We start from the raw sequence: 17,771 nt of genomic DNA, 5'->3' as shown, positions 1-17,771 counted from the left end.
GAATGTCGATAGAGGCAGGGATCAAACCCAAGAATGACCTAAGGGGTCGTTCAATTGGAGCGTCGGAGTGGGGGTCGCAAAGGCACTCTGCTGCATTTCCACAAACGAGAAGCAGGCGTGCAATGTGGTCGAGTATTCAGCGTTACTGCGAATGTCGTCGTCGTCGACAGCCAAAGGAAGGCGAGAGTTGCGGGGATTCCTGTGGTCTCCCTTCCCCGATGGCTGTGATAACGGCCGCGGGCCGGAACGCTCGGCCGCCTTCGCCGTGAGCTCCAATCTTGGCTCTCCAGAACCTCGCGTCGGGCAGGTAAGGACCTTTTCTTGCCTTGCCGCAGCGCGGGGGGGGCATTTTGGTTAAGGGCATTATAGTTCACTTTGAGAGTGTTTTAATAAATGCTCTTGGACTCTGTCTTTACTCTGGTATGTGTGTCTTCTTTTCCGCTATATTCGAGAGAGTGAGACGGGGTAGTCACTCATTGGCACCGACGGAGGTAATTTATTGAACCGACCCGCGGTGATGTAGCCCTAAACGTCGTCTATATTGCCGCGGAGATGTGGGGACCGCGCTACTAGGTTTGACTTCTCCTTTGAGATCGCCGCCGTCGTTGAGATAACCCTTTGGTTACTCTATCGGTACTTGTGTTGGTAGCTAGCAAATCCCAGAGTACTGTGGGTGCAAATAGTAGCAAAAACGACCTCTCTTTTTTTCCCTCCCTCACAACGGCTGCATGCGGAAGGTTTCGTCCCGTCCGTGCTATGATCAAGACATACAAGCTAATCTACTAGTTAAGTTGCAAAATAATTGCAACATTCGTGATCCTGAAGGCTAAATAAACGTTAATCCAACATCAGCGCTCATGTACCGCATTTGGTGCATGTAATATTCCGTGTTTCGTATGGCTTATTTAGACAATGAATGGACAGCATAAATTGCTACGGGATGCACCTTAATTGGTTGTCTTAAAGAGGCGACAAAACCATTCTTGTACTTTGTGCAAATACCATTTAGAACGGATCCCTGACGTTAATAACCTGTAAAACACTTGTTTGTGTTTCACTACACGCAATGAAAGTCGCAGTAAAAATCGAATGTCCACACAATGCCTCGGTCCAATCTATGAGCCCCAATCGAATATCGTCACCGGGCGGTACTGCGACTGCCCAGCTACGTCATCAAGTTTTGCAAGGGAGAGATTGAATGAAAACGCTTGCTTTTGACCTTGAAATCACCATGCAATAAAGGAGTTTCTTGGGAAGTGGGCTTGTGTGCGAGTACCCTTCGGCCCCACTAGTGCCAGTAAGCTCATGTAAAGTGAAAAACATTCCAATTTAATATTGTTGCACCGCCCGTTGAAGTTTGTTGACAAATGCGGTAAAAGACAGCCGTACAATGGTGACATTACAGTGCCTTTCATAGAACATGGCATCAGACGGGATTGCAACGTGAACACACAGTTGCCCAGGCATATTCAATAATGTTCCCAGATCATGGCATTCATAAATGGGCAAGTAGTGGAAAACAGAGCAAGTGGCAATGATTGCATGAGCATGATAGAAAAAATAAAATTTTGTTCAACATCAACGTGTATGCATGAGCCTGCACAGTTTATGACTCAAGTGCCTGACACACCTCCTAATCCAAGGCCGGTATGTGCCAAATGAGTGCGAGAGTAATAACAGTCACACACTAACAACAGTGGCGCACAGCATATGCTTTAAGCACTGACAACCCAGATACATCGCTGCGACGAATGAAGCCGACATTATTTGGGCACTAGAACTCAAGACTGCGTGATCTGGCAATGAGCAGAGAAGATAAATACGAGGGGTGATCAGAAAGTTTTGCAACTCGCATATCACAAAAACTACCAGGGCTTTGAAAAAAAATTTATTTTTCGACATAATCCCCCTTACACTCATGCACTTTTCCAATTCACTTTAAAAGCTTTTGATACCTAGTGAAAAAAAATACAACTTTCTTCCTGCTCGTCAAGCCACTCCTCTGTGGCAGTTCGCAGTGCACCCAAGTCATCAAACCTTGCTCCGTCTAGTTTTTTTTTTTTTTTTTCAGATTTGGGAATGAATAAGTCACTAGGGACCAGATCAGAACTGTAGGGTGGGTGGTCGAGCTCTTCAAAAGCACTCTCTCGAAAGCACACAGGGGCGTTGTCATGCAGGAGGAGGACGCCTCTTGTCACCAATCCTCTTCGTTTTGCCACAATGGCCTCACGGAGTTTGCGGAGAACGTCGGCATAGTATTCACCTGTTATTATCCGGCAGTTTTCCAGATAATCATTAAGTAGGATCCCCTTTGCGTCCCAAGAAGCTGTCGCCGTCACTTTCTTCCCCGAGCATTGTGTCTTGAATTTTTTCGTAGGGGGGGACCTCGATTGGTCTCCACTGCATAGAGTCTTGTTTTGTTTCAGGCTCCCACTGGTAAAGCCAAATCTCATCCCCAGTCACAAGGCGGAAAAGAAAATCTTGGTCGCTTTCATAGATGCTCAAAAGCTCCCTTGACAAATGCAAGCGGTGCTCTCGATCCTGCGTAGAGAGGTTCCGTGGCATCCATCGTGCCAAGACCTTCGACATACCCAAAATGTCATAGATGATTGTGAAAGCACTGCCATATGAAATGTTCAATTCTGTAGCAACTTTGGACACCTTAACTTGGCGATTCTTCATGATGAGGCTCTCAGCTCGGGCTGAATGATCAAAATTGGTCAAGGTGCTGGGCCGTCCTGACTTTGGGTCGTCCCGTACGTCCACACGACCGCGTTTGAACTTGTTGAACCAACGAGTTACTGAGTCACCGCCAAACACATTCACCATTCTATTGTGAATTTCCTAGGCGGAACTCCCTTCTTTGCTCAAAACCTTGATTACGCTCTGGTACTCAAGCTTGAAATTGGGGGAGGTCACCATGTTTAACTAACTGATGAAGACCAAAAGTGGAACAAGAAGTCTTGATATTACAAACATGTTTCTGTAGAGAAATGAGCCAACCAACGGTTATAGAGACATCACTGTCAGACTTTTGGTTATAGCCGAGTTGTGTGGGGCTTACCTAGGATTCAGTGTTTTCATAGTTTATTTTTCGTTAAATTCAGAGGGTGCTTTTCGGAGTTTATTATTTTTTCAAAAAAATTTTGAGTTTATTTTTGCTAGATTTCCAACTCTCCAAAAATTCTGAATTTAATTTTGCAGTGTTTCCTATTAAAATAAATAATAAAATAATATCCAAATGGCAAATGTGTGCGAGATAAAAAAAAGTAAAACGCCCTTGCATTAATTAGTATTTTTTCAGCAGGACTTGGCATTGGTGTCATTGGCAGTACTAATTTGTCGTGCAACAAAAGTTTCATACAAGTGTTGCTTCGAAAAACGTTGATACCTTAAAATCAATAAACTCATGGAGGTGTCACTGGGAAGCTCGTATTCATCCCATCCTATTCTATCAACCTACCCCGTAGTTGCGCAAGGTGGAGTGGCAAAGGACTTAGTAGAGAAGTTTCAACTGCTTCTGCTTTTCCATTTTCTGTAATCTCTATGGTTCATAGCTTTCAATTAGAAAAACCCAAGCTCTGCTTTCTCTAGAGCACAAATAGCATGGCCCCAAACCTAAGCTAAACAAATTTTTTTTTTTTTTTTTAGAATTATTAGGCCTGCAAATGTTGAAAATGATGAAAGTCTGCTTTCCCAGCTCTCGACCGCCAGAAATAGCAAGCAAAATAAAAACAGTGACTGGCACGTTTTTGCAAGATCCAAACGGCCAAGGAACGAGCACGAATTAACCTCCGCATGGGTGGGTCAAATTTGCTCTCGATGGAAGCTAATGTATTAGGGAAAATCACAGGATGCACAAACTCTCCTAGCAACCTCATGAGCTGCCACACACTTTGAAAGCCGCACACCCTATGACCGAAATGAGCCAGTCTAACAACGAATTTAACCGAGCTCCATGACTTCAAAGCGGCAGCAGCATCTTAACCCTTTAAAGGGGCCCTGCAAGGACTTTTTTACTGGTTTTTTATTTGCACCAAACCTGAGCACACTGATTCTAGGAACTTAATGACTTTTCTTTTCTCGAATTTCCCTTTATTTTAAAAGTTATAGGCAGATTAGAATTACAAAAACAAACAAAAAATAACCTTCTTCATGACGTCCTTGGTCGCTTGAGTGGCCGTGAACTAGAAGAGGGGTAGTGAACTCAGCGAGAGCTCACGGCTGCCACACGCACTTTGTGTCGAGGGATCGAGAGGACGCCACTAAAGCATGTTCTGGATAGGCTGTATGAAGCGGGCAGCCAGGGCGGCTGGCATTGCATTTCTGCACGATTTAACACTAATTCGGCATGACACTTCATTGGCCACAAACGACCGCAAACACGGGGTAAAGATCAGTTCAGAATGGGAGCCACTTTGCACTGCCATACCGCCAAAGGGCCAAACCGCAAGCCAAAGCTGCTCGCCGAAGGCCTTCGGAACGCTTGGAACCGGTCGGATCCTTGACTGCAGCGCCGCCACGTACATCCGAAACCTTTCTACGCTCGCCGTTCGTCGGTGCCTGATCCCACTACACCTTTCTAGTATGCGCCGCCTTTTCCACCGCTTGGTGGTGGGTATGTTGACATGTCATTTCTTGTTTCTGTACTTTAGAAACTGCATTTGTTTCTTTTCTGATCTAAAATACTGAACAAAAACTACTTTTATAAAAAATTTAAATGACTCGCACTACTTATATTTTGTATTTCGACTAAAAGGAAGCTTTTAGCGGCTCTGACCAGTAGTAAGCCCAGGACCACAGACATCACATTTTGCGCACTTTCGACACCGCGGGTCGCCCCCGTCGGTGGAGGAGGTTTCCGCGTCGTCCGATTAAAATATGACGAACTGATATTTAGTTACTCTCTCCCTGCCCGCTGGCTTGCCCGAACCCCAAGAGACGTGGGAACCGCAAAAAGGTAGACGCTTAAATACGATTGCAGAACCCCTTTAAATGATTAGCTAGAAATCTGAATTCAACCTCGTTGCAATTTGAAGCGTGCTGAACCCAACAACTAGGCCAACTCCAACATTTTTATTTCTCTCAGCCTTTGAAATAACATTTGATACCAGCAGGCAGTTGTCCTACGGAAAGTTTGGTTGTTGGACGAAAGCAACGATAAAAGTTGCGGTCTCCCGCCGGATTTCGTTTCAGAAGTATTTTCTGGGACGTGCCACCTGACAGGATGAAAATGGTTGATGACAGGATGAGAATAGCGGGCGTCTCTTCAGATGCCAGGTCTCTGGCACACGCCCGTTGCCTACCATCAAGCTCTGGCAGCGCGTGCACGCCAAAAGCTCACGAGATGCTGCAGTGGCCCTGAAGGCAGGTCAACTGAGAGCCCTCTTTTCTGTCTCAACCTGTCAAAATCTATTGCAAACCTTTAAAGAAAAAACCTGTCCCATTGCCCCACGACGTTTGCTTTGGCTCTCGACTAGAAACCTGCGGTTGGTGCCACCCGCGACGAACTGAATGCATTGTTCACGGCTGATCAGCCGCAAATCTCGGGCACGCTGAGATATCTTGGTGTGCCTTGAAGCACGACTTCATTCCGAATGCAAGCAAGCCATTTTCCACGGTGACCTGTCCCGACGTCGTTAATGTACGACGAGCTTTCTCTGAATGATGGATGTCGAGATGAACGAAGCTGCATTCCAGGTTTTCCATTAGTCAAAAAAACGTTCAAAAAAGAAATGCCTCGGTAACTTTTGCCCAACTCGAATGTCTCACACTTGGCCCAGTTTCCTAGTAAAAGACGCAATGTCACCATCGACGTGCTGCAAACACGCTATCTTGAACCACGACAAGCCTTCCTCGGTTTTGTACTCGGTCTAAGCACACAGTTGTCCCTCGCGAGAATGTTTATAACAAAAGTTCACGCCGTGCACTTTCATGAGCATGTGTGCAAAAAAATGTATCGTTTAAGCTAGTAATTACAGTTAATTGGAAATTTAAAGAGGAGAACTGTCGAGCAACTCTGGATGTTCTGCGAGAAACAAGCTCAAAATAACAAATTACGAATTTCGTAAAAAAAAATACATTTGAACATAGTCGTTCAAAAAAAGAAAAAAGTCGACCAGCCTTTGCTAAACCTTCTTAACATAGCAGCCACCAGCGACATGGCATGCCTTTGAATTGTCCGACATATGGAACTCCACCCCAAATCTCTGTCGGAAACCTACATGCTATGCCAAAGCTTAGCGAGCGCCTTTTGCTCTAAGAGCTATTCAAGTAAGAATAAGAATAATAGCAAATTTATTTCCCAAAGTAATTTAGGTACCAAACTTGGGAGATTCCACTGTAGTGTGTTTTTAACAAACTACCATCTGCTTATTTCGTTAAAGAAGAGGTGCGGAAGATGTCATTTTTCGGACAACGAGCGAAAACTGGATGTGAAAATCTCCAAAGTCGAAGTGAACATTGTTACGGGACAGGAGTTGAATGTACCACTGAGCTGCAGCGAAGAAAATGGTGATTATAGGAAGTTTTAGAATAATGTACGCAATTTTAGCGCACGCTAGCGCTAAATTTAGCGCTTGCATTAGCGCCCGCGACGCAAGCGAGTTTTAGAATAGCGTCTCTCTGCCGCGACGCAAAAGCCCATGCATCTTGCGCTTGCGACGCTACCAAGATACAGTCACAATTTTTATTTCACACATGAAATGCTGTAACTTTAGAAAGAAACAAGTTTTTTGGTCCAGACTACCATTTTAGATTTGTTTAAACACGAGAATGCGACGCGAGCGGTTGACCGGTCGTGCCCGCTTGCGTCGCCTTGGCAAGAGAGGTCTCGTGTACTGACCTTCGCACATCGTACCTTCGCCGAGAAGTGTTTGCGCGTCGCAAGCATCATGTTGCCGGTGATCGTTGCCAAACCGAGTACAATTTCATCTCATATTGAAAATCGCAGTCGCAAGGATGCCGCCGACGTCGCACTCACGACACCGCTAAAGCAGCCGCCGACACAATCCTGGAAGCCGCCATTTTTGCTTCACTCTGCTCGTCTTGGCTTTAGCCAACTTCTCATCATGAATCCTCCTTGGAGAAGCGGCAAAGACTCTTTGCGTATGCACGCTAAAATTGCGCACGCAAAGCGCAAAACCTGGTTTGCGTTCGGAGCATGCGCAGTCGCAACGACGCTATTCTTTGCGTGCGCAAAGCTTTAGCGTGCGCTAGTCATAAACTTCCTAATGACTTTATTGAAAAATAACTAAATGCTTGTGCAGAACAAAGCAGTAAGCCATATGAATGCAAGCAATATGCTACACTTACCAAGAAAGCAGCGTTGAAGGAATTACCCTGATACAATCAGTTCTATTGCACCTGTGCAGGTAGCCCAGTTGCTGCTGGGAAGGTAACCCCAAATGCCATCTGGCATTTACGACTGATCTTGCGAGACCGTGTCCGAAAGACGTTGACAAATTCGCACATAAGTGGAGAATGATCCGAATATAGACCGATACGGGAGAAAGAAAAAAAGATGAACGCAAACTTTCAGCTTCTGAACGTTGGAGGGAAAGGTTCATTCTGGATCTCAAGTTCCCATGATCCGGTCTCACTTTTCGCTAATACCGGGAACAAAATTTTTTTTTCCGCCCGCAGGGGAGCAGAAACAACACCGTACGGAAATCCGTAAGTGTGCGCCTTATCGAGCACAGCCCTACTACGACTGTGGTTTCGAGGCTACATCCTTGAAAAGCACCTTTTGGAGTATGTTTCGCATGGCTACTTTAAGGTATGTGTTCACGATGTGGAAATCATTAACAATCGTAAGCGAAAGAGACTGTGTCACTTTGAGCATTACCACAGCAGGGCGGTCTTTGGTGTTTGATGCGAGCCCTCAAAAAAATACAACTGGAAAGTACCAAGCTACGTCACAACACTGAACTCTATAGAAACCACAGGAGCAATGAGTGTACAGGAGCACAGAACGACTTTGCTCATCAACATGCAACCAGTCAGGCTGTGTAACATACTGCAGCGAGACAGACTACAGAAATATGAAACTGGCCTTTTTCGCAAGGCTGGAAAATCGCCGCGTGAAATGCTGCAATTCTGAATGCAAATCCGTCGCAACTGGAAATCATCCCAAGCTTAGTATAGGTACTGGCTTGCATTGCAGCTATTTCGATGTCGTCAAGTAACAATCGCCTCGCTTGGGCGTTCAAATGGTCCGTCAATTTACTCGGGCAGCGAAGCAAAGCGTGCAGTCTTGTAATCCGCATGAAATATTATTAAACGGCTGGGTCAACAGTCACCTCAGCCTTTGTTATCCTGTGTATTGGATATGCTAAGCTTAAACATATGGATCTGCTAAGCTTAAAGAGCAAAGACCAATAATGTTAAACAATGGCCCAAAGGGACCGTCGGATAGATTCAGCTTTTACAAGAGTTTTACGTGTGAACCTTGAGCAATTTTTCACTTCTGACGGGTCTTTCTGCCTCAAACGGCTCCTAACCTTGTCATAACAGGTAAAACTCTTGAATGCCATTCCGGAATGAGTAAAGCTATACGCACTCCGGAGTGCGCTTCGCGCGGAAATGGCTATACGCACTTCTCCGAGAGATCATACCGCTCGGGCCACCCTTTTCGAACGGCGCGTGAATCACTGGGGCACTCGTTAACACAGCCCCCCGCCTGCGTTCACGCCGCATCGCGGCGACAGTATCGGCTGCTAATTACAAAGCGTAACCAGTACACGCCGCTTCGCGGCGTCCAGCCGGCAATCCAAGCCCCGCTGTCCCCGATCGCACCTCCGGAAAGGGAGTCCCATACCATTTAGTTCTGCAAAGTTTCTCGACAACATTCGATTTTTTTTTTTTTACTGTTCATCGCAAAAAAGGAAATGTCGTAAATATCGCCAAATGCCTCGACAAAACAAAATGTTTGAGAAAAAAAAAAAAAGCAGGCCCACCGCGCATCGAACCCGCGTCCACTTGCGTATGAAGCGGACACCCTAACCCCTATGCCATGGCACCGCTTAGGAAACTCGTTGTGTCCACTCTTTTTATACGAGAAAAGCGGAGTGTGTATAGCCATTTCCGTCCGAAGCGCACTCCGGAGTGCGTATAGCTTTACTCTTCCGGAATAGCCGGGCATGGTCCAAGTGCACCATTTGGCAACGGAGTGTTGGACTCAGAATACTGCACCCTCCAGTGCACAGTGCAAATGCACACAAGACAAGATTGCAGCAAAATGGTCCTGTACATTAGATCCTAACATGCATTATGCATTAATGTGTCAATCTAAGTCAAAATTTGGGGGTTTTACGTGCCAAACCAACGACAGACATCTGGCACGCCCCAGCGGAGGACTGAGGATTAATTTCAACCACCTGGGGATATTTTGATGTGCGACCGAAAGCTCGGTTACACAGCACCTTCTTTGCAGTAAGCCTCCATCAGATTGCGGGCACCTCGGCTGAGATTCGAACCCGCCATATGCATTAATGTGTGTTAGACACTGCCATTGTGTGTCTTACAATTACGCCAGTATGCATTATGCAGCAGCCCTCAGTTCTATTGACAAGCCTGCTATGTCCAGGAACGTTTACTCTTACCCAGACTACTCCAAAAGCTACAAGCAGGAGCTCATTTGAGACCCCACTAAAGTAAACCCTTCTTTGGTAGCCACAGCCTACATACACACAAGCTTTAAACCAAATTTCAGTTTGTTTTGCTTTACTGGTGTACCGATCTTGAACGAGTAGCGAAATCCAATTTTGGGTTGTGTCCTTCCACCCTACACGATGCGCACAACATCGCTAACAAAAAAATATGACATAAAATATGACAAAACCACGCAAATAATTAATATTGCATTCTTGGTTTCAGTTTCGATTGGTGGAAGCTGGGATCTTGAGGTGACGTCACAAACTAGGCTGTGAGCTATGGCGGCGGTCACATGGGCCCAAAAAATTGTTACATGTGCACTCTATGTGCTAGAACGAAAGCAGATGATGAAGCTTTCATGGCGTCACAATTTTTGGGGGTCATGCGACTGCTTTCGCAGCACCACTCCCTGGTCTGCAAAGTCCTTCTGACTACCAGCAATGGAAATTGACGCCACTAAGTAGAGAGAATGCAATAATAAATTATTTGTACACACTTGGCTTACCGTAAAATACCGGGCAAGCGCCCACTCAGAATTTAGAGATAATCGCGAAAAAAAATGGGAAATGGGCGCTTGTCCGGTCATCAATTTTACAAATCAATGTACTGTGCACATTTTCTCGGATCCTACAAATTTGGGTATGCAGTGATATTTATTTATTTATTTATTTATTTATGCACATACCTACATCGCCCAGGGGGCATTATTGTAGGGGGGTTACATGAAAGAAAATACATGACAAACAAGGGAAATAACAAGAAAGCCTAAAATAACATAGAAGTTCCAGATACCTATTGGAAACAAAAGTTTTGTAAAACTGAGGAGAACATGTTTTCAGGAGAATTGACAATTGAGCTGTCCAGACGATTCCACTCGGAAATAGTATAGGGGAAAAAAGAGTGGGCAAAAACATCCGTTCGGCTGTTAATTTCTCGAACTTTTATCTGGTGATCCATTCTTCTCGAGACGTAATTTGGAGCCTGCATATACATACTTTTATTGATTCCGGTTTGGTCATTATAAATAGCGTAAAATAGCTTTAACCGTAAATATGATTGGCCTAAGCCGTTTTGGAGCACCTTTCGGAGCAGCCAAAACAGTGTTTTGAAAGTGGCCTTTGTAGCAGCCAAAACAGTGTCTTAGAACAGCAAAAGTGGCTTTAGGAGTAGATATTCTGAGAAAAATAAAAATATTTGTTACAAGTGCTGGACAAATGAAGGGCACATTGCTCGCCACAATTAACAAATCATGGTCAAGTTAGACCACTTGGGAGCCTTTCAACATGTAACTAAAATGCCAATGGCATGACACATTTTGCAATGCTTCAGTTAAATGATACATATAACTATAAGTACCCACTATAGATAGATAAGAACCAAACTGCACATATTAAAATTTCTTTGAAAATGATCTGCTTAGTAGTAAATATCCCAGCATTAGGTTTGACTAGTTATATAATATAATAAATGGAACCAGTCTGTTGAGACACGTAACTACTGCAGGGCAATGCCAAATTGTACACAAGACAAAGATGCATTACGACTAGCGGGTGCTTTTCTTTCTGCTTTTTGAAACTTTCTGCAGGGCTGCTGCAAGCTTCGCTTCGCCTTTGGCTAGTAATGAATCTCCACGTTCAGTGTCTCCAAAGAGACATTTCAAAAGTGTACAGTGTTGTAGGCATTGCCGAGCAACTCCGAAAAACCGCTTACCACCGTTTTACTGGTTTCCGACGTGCCTGAGTTTCGTCAAAAGTAAGCAAACATAAAACAATGGATTGCAAGCGTCCTGGTTGGTGCCTCTGTCGTACAGTCATGTTCGCATGCGCATGAAGGCAACTTCGGCAGTCTTGCATTCACGTGCTATGTCGCGTGAGCGAAGATGGCTGTTCGATTGAAACCCAAACTATGCCTTTCCGCTCCGTCGCCAACTGGTTCCCAAAATTGAAAGCAAAGTGTAAATGTCCAGCATACGACAAAAAACAGTCCAGTGGCACGTGCTTGCCGACCGGCAAGCACAATACAAACTAAACCCACTCAAAAAAAAAAAAAAAAACCTGGGTGCATTGATGCAGGACATAGCAAGCCAGGGTCAAAAAGTCCTTAGAGTGCTTTGTGCAATGACTGAACTCGAGACATACAAGTGCTGTGCGGGTTCAGCGTGCAGACATTGCCTTTTTTGCTGTAGCTCACCTCTCTTCACCAACTTTCTTTCGTGGCAGATTTTTCACGTATTGGGGGTCCTTCTCGAAAGAAAGCCTACTGATTACCAAGGTAATCAATACTTTGACAAGCAGTCTTTGAGTTATGGAGGGATTCTTGTAGTAACGTATGATTTAAACAAGAACAGGAATGTTGATGAACATGCAACAGTCCTCACATTTCAGTTTAGAAAGCGCCATATTGCAGCGACGTGCGGATGGCAATACCCGACGTCGCGCGACCACGGCAGGGACCAAATATGGTTTTCCCACGGCCGTTGCTTTCAGGAGCGAGTGCTTCAGCTCACAAAGTAACTTCCGCCGTGCAAAAACAAGGTTTCGTTTCACAGCACGACGGCATGGCTGGCATGGTTAACGGCACGCTACAGTTGGAGCGTCCGCACACGCCCGCCTCTGTCGTTGAAAAAATCGTAAAAAGACGCGAGACGAGACTTTCGAGATGACAAAAGCACAAAACGAGAGGCGGTGGGAAAAACCATGCAAGGACCGCATGGACCATTGATGCAGGGTACTTTGTGTCGGGCGGCCTGGCCGCTTGTGCATGCTCAACCATGGTACTCAGTTTAGTTTCGGTTTTGAAAGGTGACCGAAATTGGTTTTTTGGTGCAGGCTTGGTGGAGATTACCCTTATTTTGACAAAATGTAGCAGGGTTCGCCCCTTGGCGCAGTTTGGCACAATTGGTGCAGCAATCACATCACTGGGTATGGGCGCTAAATGTGGTATGTGTGGATGCGCGGTATTCTATGGTAAGTTGTTCTACATTGCATACCATATAATAGTCACAAACACTGTTTACAAAAAAAAAAAAATCAATTTTTGAAAGACTGGAAAGACAGAGAAAAAAGGGGTCAAGTACAGAGTGTCTCACGTTCTGCGCTTGTCCCCTTTTTCCTCCGTCGTCTGGGGTTTTCCAAAAATGTGTAACATAAACCAGCTCGCCTGTCTACTCTATCATCAATAATTAAACCCTCAATTTCGATGTCTCTACTTTTTGAACGAAAGCATCCTTTAGGAGAGAGGAACCTCTGTCCCCAAACTGATTTAGTGATCCTTCACCAGTGAAATCAAGAAAATGAGGCCACTACATTACATCAGACCTGGATAACATCGAGAGACTAACTTCCACCAGAAAAAAGACATGGTCTGGTCACATAGCTGGCCAGGTACGCAATCTTTTAAAACCGAAAAGGTCGGGAAATACGATCCAACAACCTTGCAACCCCTCCATGCAAGGTGGAATGTCATTACACGCGATCCCAACGACGACTAACCAAACTACCTCAAACCTCGGCAAAACACATATGTGCAGACAACACCGCAAAAAGCAAATTTGGCCGTTCCCGAGATGTGGAAATAGTGCGGCGGCTCGGTTCAACGACAAAAAAGGGGTCTTTTCGGGAAAGCAGTGACATGTTTTGATGCATGTGCATGCTGCGAGAAGGAGGGGAGACGCAACAAGTGTTGCAAGTGACACGACCAGCTGTGCATTTGCCATTCTATCTGAGGCAATGGGCCGCGGAGCACATTTTGCCCTAGGAACGGGCCCCTTACAACAGAAAGAGAGGCCGAGCCAGGGAAAGTCCTTCCGGTCGCTGTACCCGGATGACTTCAGGTGACAGATGGCAAGAAAAAGGTCCTCAAAAACTGGCAGCAGACGGGCCGGACTGTAATCGGTCGAGCTAGCCTCGCATGCCACCTGGACGTCTGGAAAACAATCTACCGAACACCTCGGCTAATCCTGGAAGATGCCAACTTGGAAAGCACCTTTCACACCGAAAAGTTTTGGCTAGAGGCTATCAACTTTGACACTACAACGTTCATACTCCAACAAATCACGCAGAACAAACATGAAACGTCGGAAACTAACCAGATTATTTGCCTTTGGCGGCCGGACATTGAGAAGAGCGTGGAAACTGTTGACCTTTGGTCGGCAAAACATACCCTACCCACTGTACTGAATAGCCACTTTTTATAAAACAGAAATGCAGGTACTTATTGCCAAATCTATACCCAACATACTTCTCTGTGTATATCTACCGTACTTGGTTAAATAGTTGTGAACATCACTTGTATGTCTGCATGAACATCTTGTGAAAATCGTGGATTGCAACCAAAATGGGTGCCTTTTCTGTTGGATTGTACTGTAGGTTGCACACATTTTCGTGCATTTTACTTTTTTTTTTATTTTCCTACTGCTTTCAATTTGTGTTGTGGGTTATATGGTTGATGTTAATGTTTTTGTCTGTACTATGCCTGCCCTTTCAAGTAGAGACCTGACTTTCCTTTTTGAGCTTCATTTCCGCAACCGCTGCTAACTTTGTTGCGGGAAAGAACTTCATCAAGCCGCTCTATTTTGGCTTTTGTTTCGCACGCCTCAATCTTTGTCGCGGTGGCAAATAAAATTCAGCTCAATTCAAATCCATTGCAGGGCTGCTCTGTCGCAGACGGGCAACTTACGTAGCACCAGACCATACCAAATGTGAAATCCAGTGAGCAGAAAGGTGAAATCCAGAACATCGCTCGTAACTCGCCAAAATGTTGATGCACGGGAGCTTTACCCTTTCACAAACAAGAGTGCTTTTCTTTTTCTCCCAGATACTTTACGTGTTTCTTAAAGTCAATCCAATACAATTACGTGCGTAAAAAACGGAGCCGAAATTAAGCTTAAAGATATTTGCGCTTGATTAGGTTGCCTTCACATGACCTCTCACATTTAGCTAAAGAAATTTAGACAAATCAGCACCATTAGGACACTGTCGGACATGATTCTGCTGCAGCTACAGGTGTGAATTTTACATTACCGCTAGGATCCATTTAAAAATCTCGTATGCCCTTGGCGTAAATCTGGACAGTAAGTCACCGCACATGTTGGGGCTCAAAAGCTCCCAAACATTGGAAGATGCTTGTGACACAGTTGGGCACTGAGCTAGCACGCACACATGGAATCAGTACTAAATGACTCTAGTTAAAAGACCACAGGCAGACTACTTCCTACTGGCTTCTCTCTAACAAACTTGTTTAAAAGTTTCAAGATTGCACTCTCAACTGGCAGAGCTGAAAATACCATACAATGATGTATGCAAAAAAAAAAAAAAAAAGTACACCATCCAACTGGCAAGCACTGGGCCAGCTTGATAGAAACATTGCCTTAGCTAACACCATGTAGAAAAATTTTAAAAAAATACTGACAAAGCTAGCTCATGAGTGCCTTGGCACGTGAAGTTGAGTCTCAAGCACTCGCGCGCCCCAGGCTCGGCAGGCTTTCTTTCGCAGAGTCATAGCTAAGACGCCGTGTAAAGCAAGCAGGCCCAGAACTTATAATATTCACTTTTGAGCATCTCTATGCGGGGGTACTGATGGCCGAGTGTCTTCGCTTCGCAACTCGGAACGCATCGCAACCCGAAATGCGTCGAGCAAAAGCTCGCCCTGCAGAACCCAAGTATGCTGGAATCAATCACTACCCAGCCGTTTAGATCTGGACAAGCATAGCACTGGCGAGCATTCGTGTATCACTACTGCATGGTGTTCGTTAAACATCCAAGGCTAGCAGTGGTACAGCACTAGCAAAATATCTTTTCTACAACGGAGACCCTAGATACCCACTAAAGGCTCACTAACTTCCTGCTGTCTAAGCATACACACAACACAATTTCTTATAACTGTATGTGTTTAGAGAAGTTTATCCATCGTGGTATTGACTTTGCCACCGCATTGCAATGGTCTCACACTTCGAGAAGCATAGGACTTTTGAAAGAGGTCTATTAACTTGTTTGTTTAAACTCAACGCGGGTGACTTTGCCCATACCCTTGCATCAATCAAGGCGACCTAAGCTGGAACGGCTAACACAGACAATCGGACCAGCAAAGTGGATATTGGATATTCTAACAGATATATAAGGGGGATTCGAAAGAGATTGCACTGCTCTCAATTATCGAGGTGACTGCGTCCACGACGAATGTGCCAAGGCTGACGACGACGGATAATAAACCCGGGTGAAAGTAGCAGACGATTGAAAAAAAGGTAGACAGCCAGCCACCCCGAGAGTTCCAAGACGGACGCTATACCCTTGACACTATTCAACGGCAGCTTCAGAGACCCCGATGCTGCAAGGAGACCAAACGCTTGCATGTAGGGGATCAACGCCACCAACAAACTCGGAGAACGCGGAAAAAGAAAAAAAAAAAAAGCAGAAAGACAAAGGGAATAAAAAAAGTGAGCCACAAATAACCATGAGCGTCGGCGACAAGGAAATGCTACAAGACTCGCTTGCTCGCGAAAAAATAATACACCATCCATCTGCCGTTGGCGGCTCCAGCAACATTGGATTTCATTACTACGATTTCTGAGACGCATGTAAAACACAAGGGAGATTTTTTTTTTTCGTAGTTTTTGAAGCGTGTGCAAGTGTGGCGTCAAAGCCGTGACGTCAAGACTACAAAGCCTCAACGTCTCGTCGCCGCGTTTTGGTCGTTTTGCAATCAACCGACAGCAGCCAGCTTCACTGGCGACATCGGCCGATCGCGTACGCGTAAACGCGATCGGGATACCGGAGCTGTTCGTCGGGCGACATTTCGAGCTACGGCATTTTAATAGGAGCACGGCACAGTCCATATGCCGATCTGCATACTACGCAACAACAATCGTACGCTCACGAAAAAGAAACAAAAAAAAACCTAAACGCACAACACACATAGGCGACCTCCACCACAGTGGAGGAGGGGAAGCAAAACGCCACAGTCGCCGCGTTGGCGATTTGCAGGTTAACGAAAACCGCGTTCGGTTTACTGGTTTTGATGTGATCATTGACGTTTGGGTGATATGATCGGGCTTGAATGCGACACAAAGTCCGGATCAGAGAAAGAAAAAAAAAAATATCCAAAGTGCCAAAACGGAAGCTAGCGTAGCAGAAGAAATACTTCTGCGGGGCTAGCGAAGCGAGAGGCGAGGTCTCCTCGGAGTTTCTCTCCCCCCACACAGCCGAATCGACGCGCGTTCGCCGCGACCAGGCGGAACTAGGGGATCATCCGTGAAGCGGTCTGGCGAAAAATAAGAGATGCCCAAGCGACGTTCGGCTTACCTCGGATAGGAACGTTTGTGCAGCCTTCTGTGCTCCCACGTGTAGTAAGTATTCGTAGACATACAGCGCTAACCTGGAAAAAAAGAGCAACGAGGCGCAGGAATTAGCCAAAACGGGTAAATAAGCGGTGCCCGTGGCACGCGCGTCTACCCCCGGCCTCCCCTCGGCCGGTGGAAATGGGACCGACCCGGCCATATGCCCGAGGCCTACTCGGACGGCCGATCCACTTCGAACTGAATTTTGAAAACTTGCGAACCAATAAAACTGACACCGATCGGAACGGGCGGTCGGCCCGGAGTCTCGGCCCAAGTGCCGTCGGGGCCGGGTTAGGTTTAAAAATCGGGCCGGAGGACTGACGTGCCAAAGCAACAGCGCCGTGGTCGCCGGCGCACGGCCAAAGCAAGCTTCGCGAGTAGTACACACCGCACTCGTAGAACATGGTTGCCGCTCCGAGCAAAAGCGTCCACGATCACAACTTACTTTTCCCGTGCTTGAGCATCAGAAGGTACTGTTGAGCCTTTTCCTTTTGCGTACATACTGTGGATTTGAACAGTCACACACCTGTCAAGACATTCAGGACGACACCGACCATGTTACCATAGAAACATCAATTGATCTGTCAAAGACTGCCTTGTGATTGGGCTCACCCCCCAACATGCACGAGCTCCCCCTGGGCATGATCGTGACGTCACGGACGCGCGCGCCTTCCCATTGGCTGGAGACGCGTCATTACCGGCCGCCATCTTGCCCGAACGTAATTCTACTTCCGAAACCCGTCTGTTTTTCTCCGATATTGTGACTAATTAAGCGTTACTTTTT

General features: G+C 45.8%; 1 protein-coding gene across 1 annotated transcript in view; it reads right to left on the bottom strand.

Moving 5' to 3' along the window:
* LOC8023704 (single-stranded DNA-binding protein 3) overlaps positions 1-17,617 on the bottom strand; it is a 70,256-nt gene extending 52,639 nt beyond the window's left edge. The window contains exons 1-2 of the mRNA XM_029994457.4: positions 17,433-17,617; positions 16,953-17,025 (exon numbers count right to left, since the gene is read on the bottom strand). Of these exons, the coding sequence (XP_029850317.3) occupies positions 16,953-17,025; positions 17,433-17,488 (129 nt within the window). The 5' untranslated portion in view covers positions 17,489-17,617. The remainder of the gene's footprint in view (positions 1-16,952; positions 17,026-17,432) is intronic.
* Between the last annotated feature and the right edge of the window lie 154 nt (positions 17,618-17,771).

Source organism: Ixodes scapularis, unplaced genomic scaffold, assembly GCF_016920785.2.
Source record: "Ixodes scapularis isolate PalLabHiFi unplaced genomic scaffold, ASM1692078v2 PGA_scaffold12__126_contigs__length_90152505, whole genome shotgun sequence".
NCBI lineage: Eukaryota > Metazoa > Arthropoda > Arachnida > Ixodida > Ixodidae > Ixodes > Ixodes scapularis.
The sequence above is the reverse complement of the archived record's forward strand: the minus strand, read 5'-3'. Positions and strand labels throughout refer to the sequence as shown.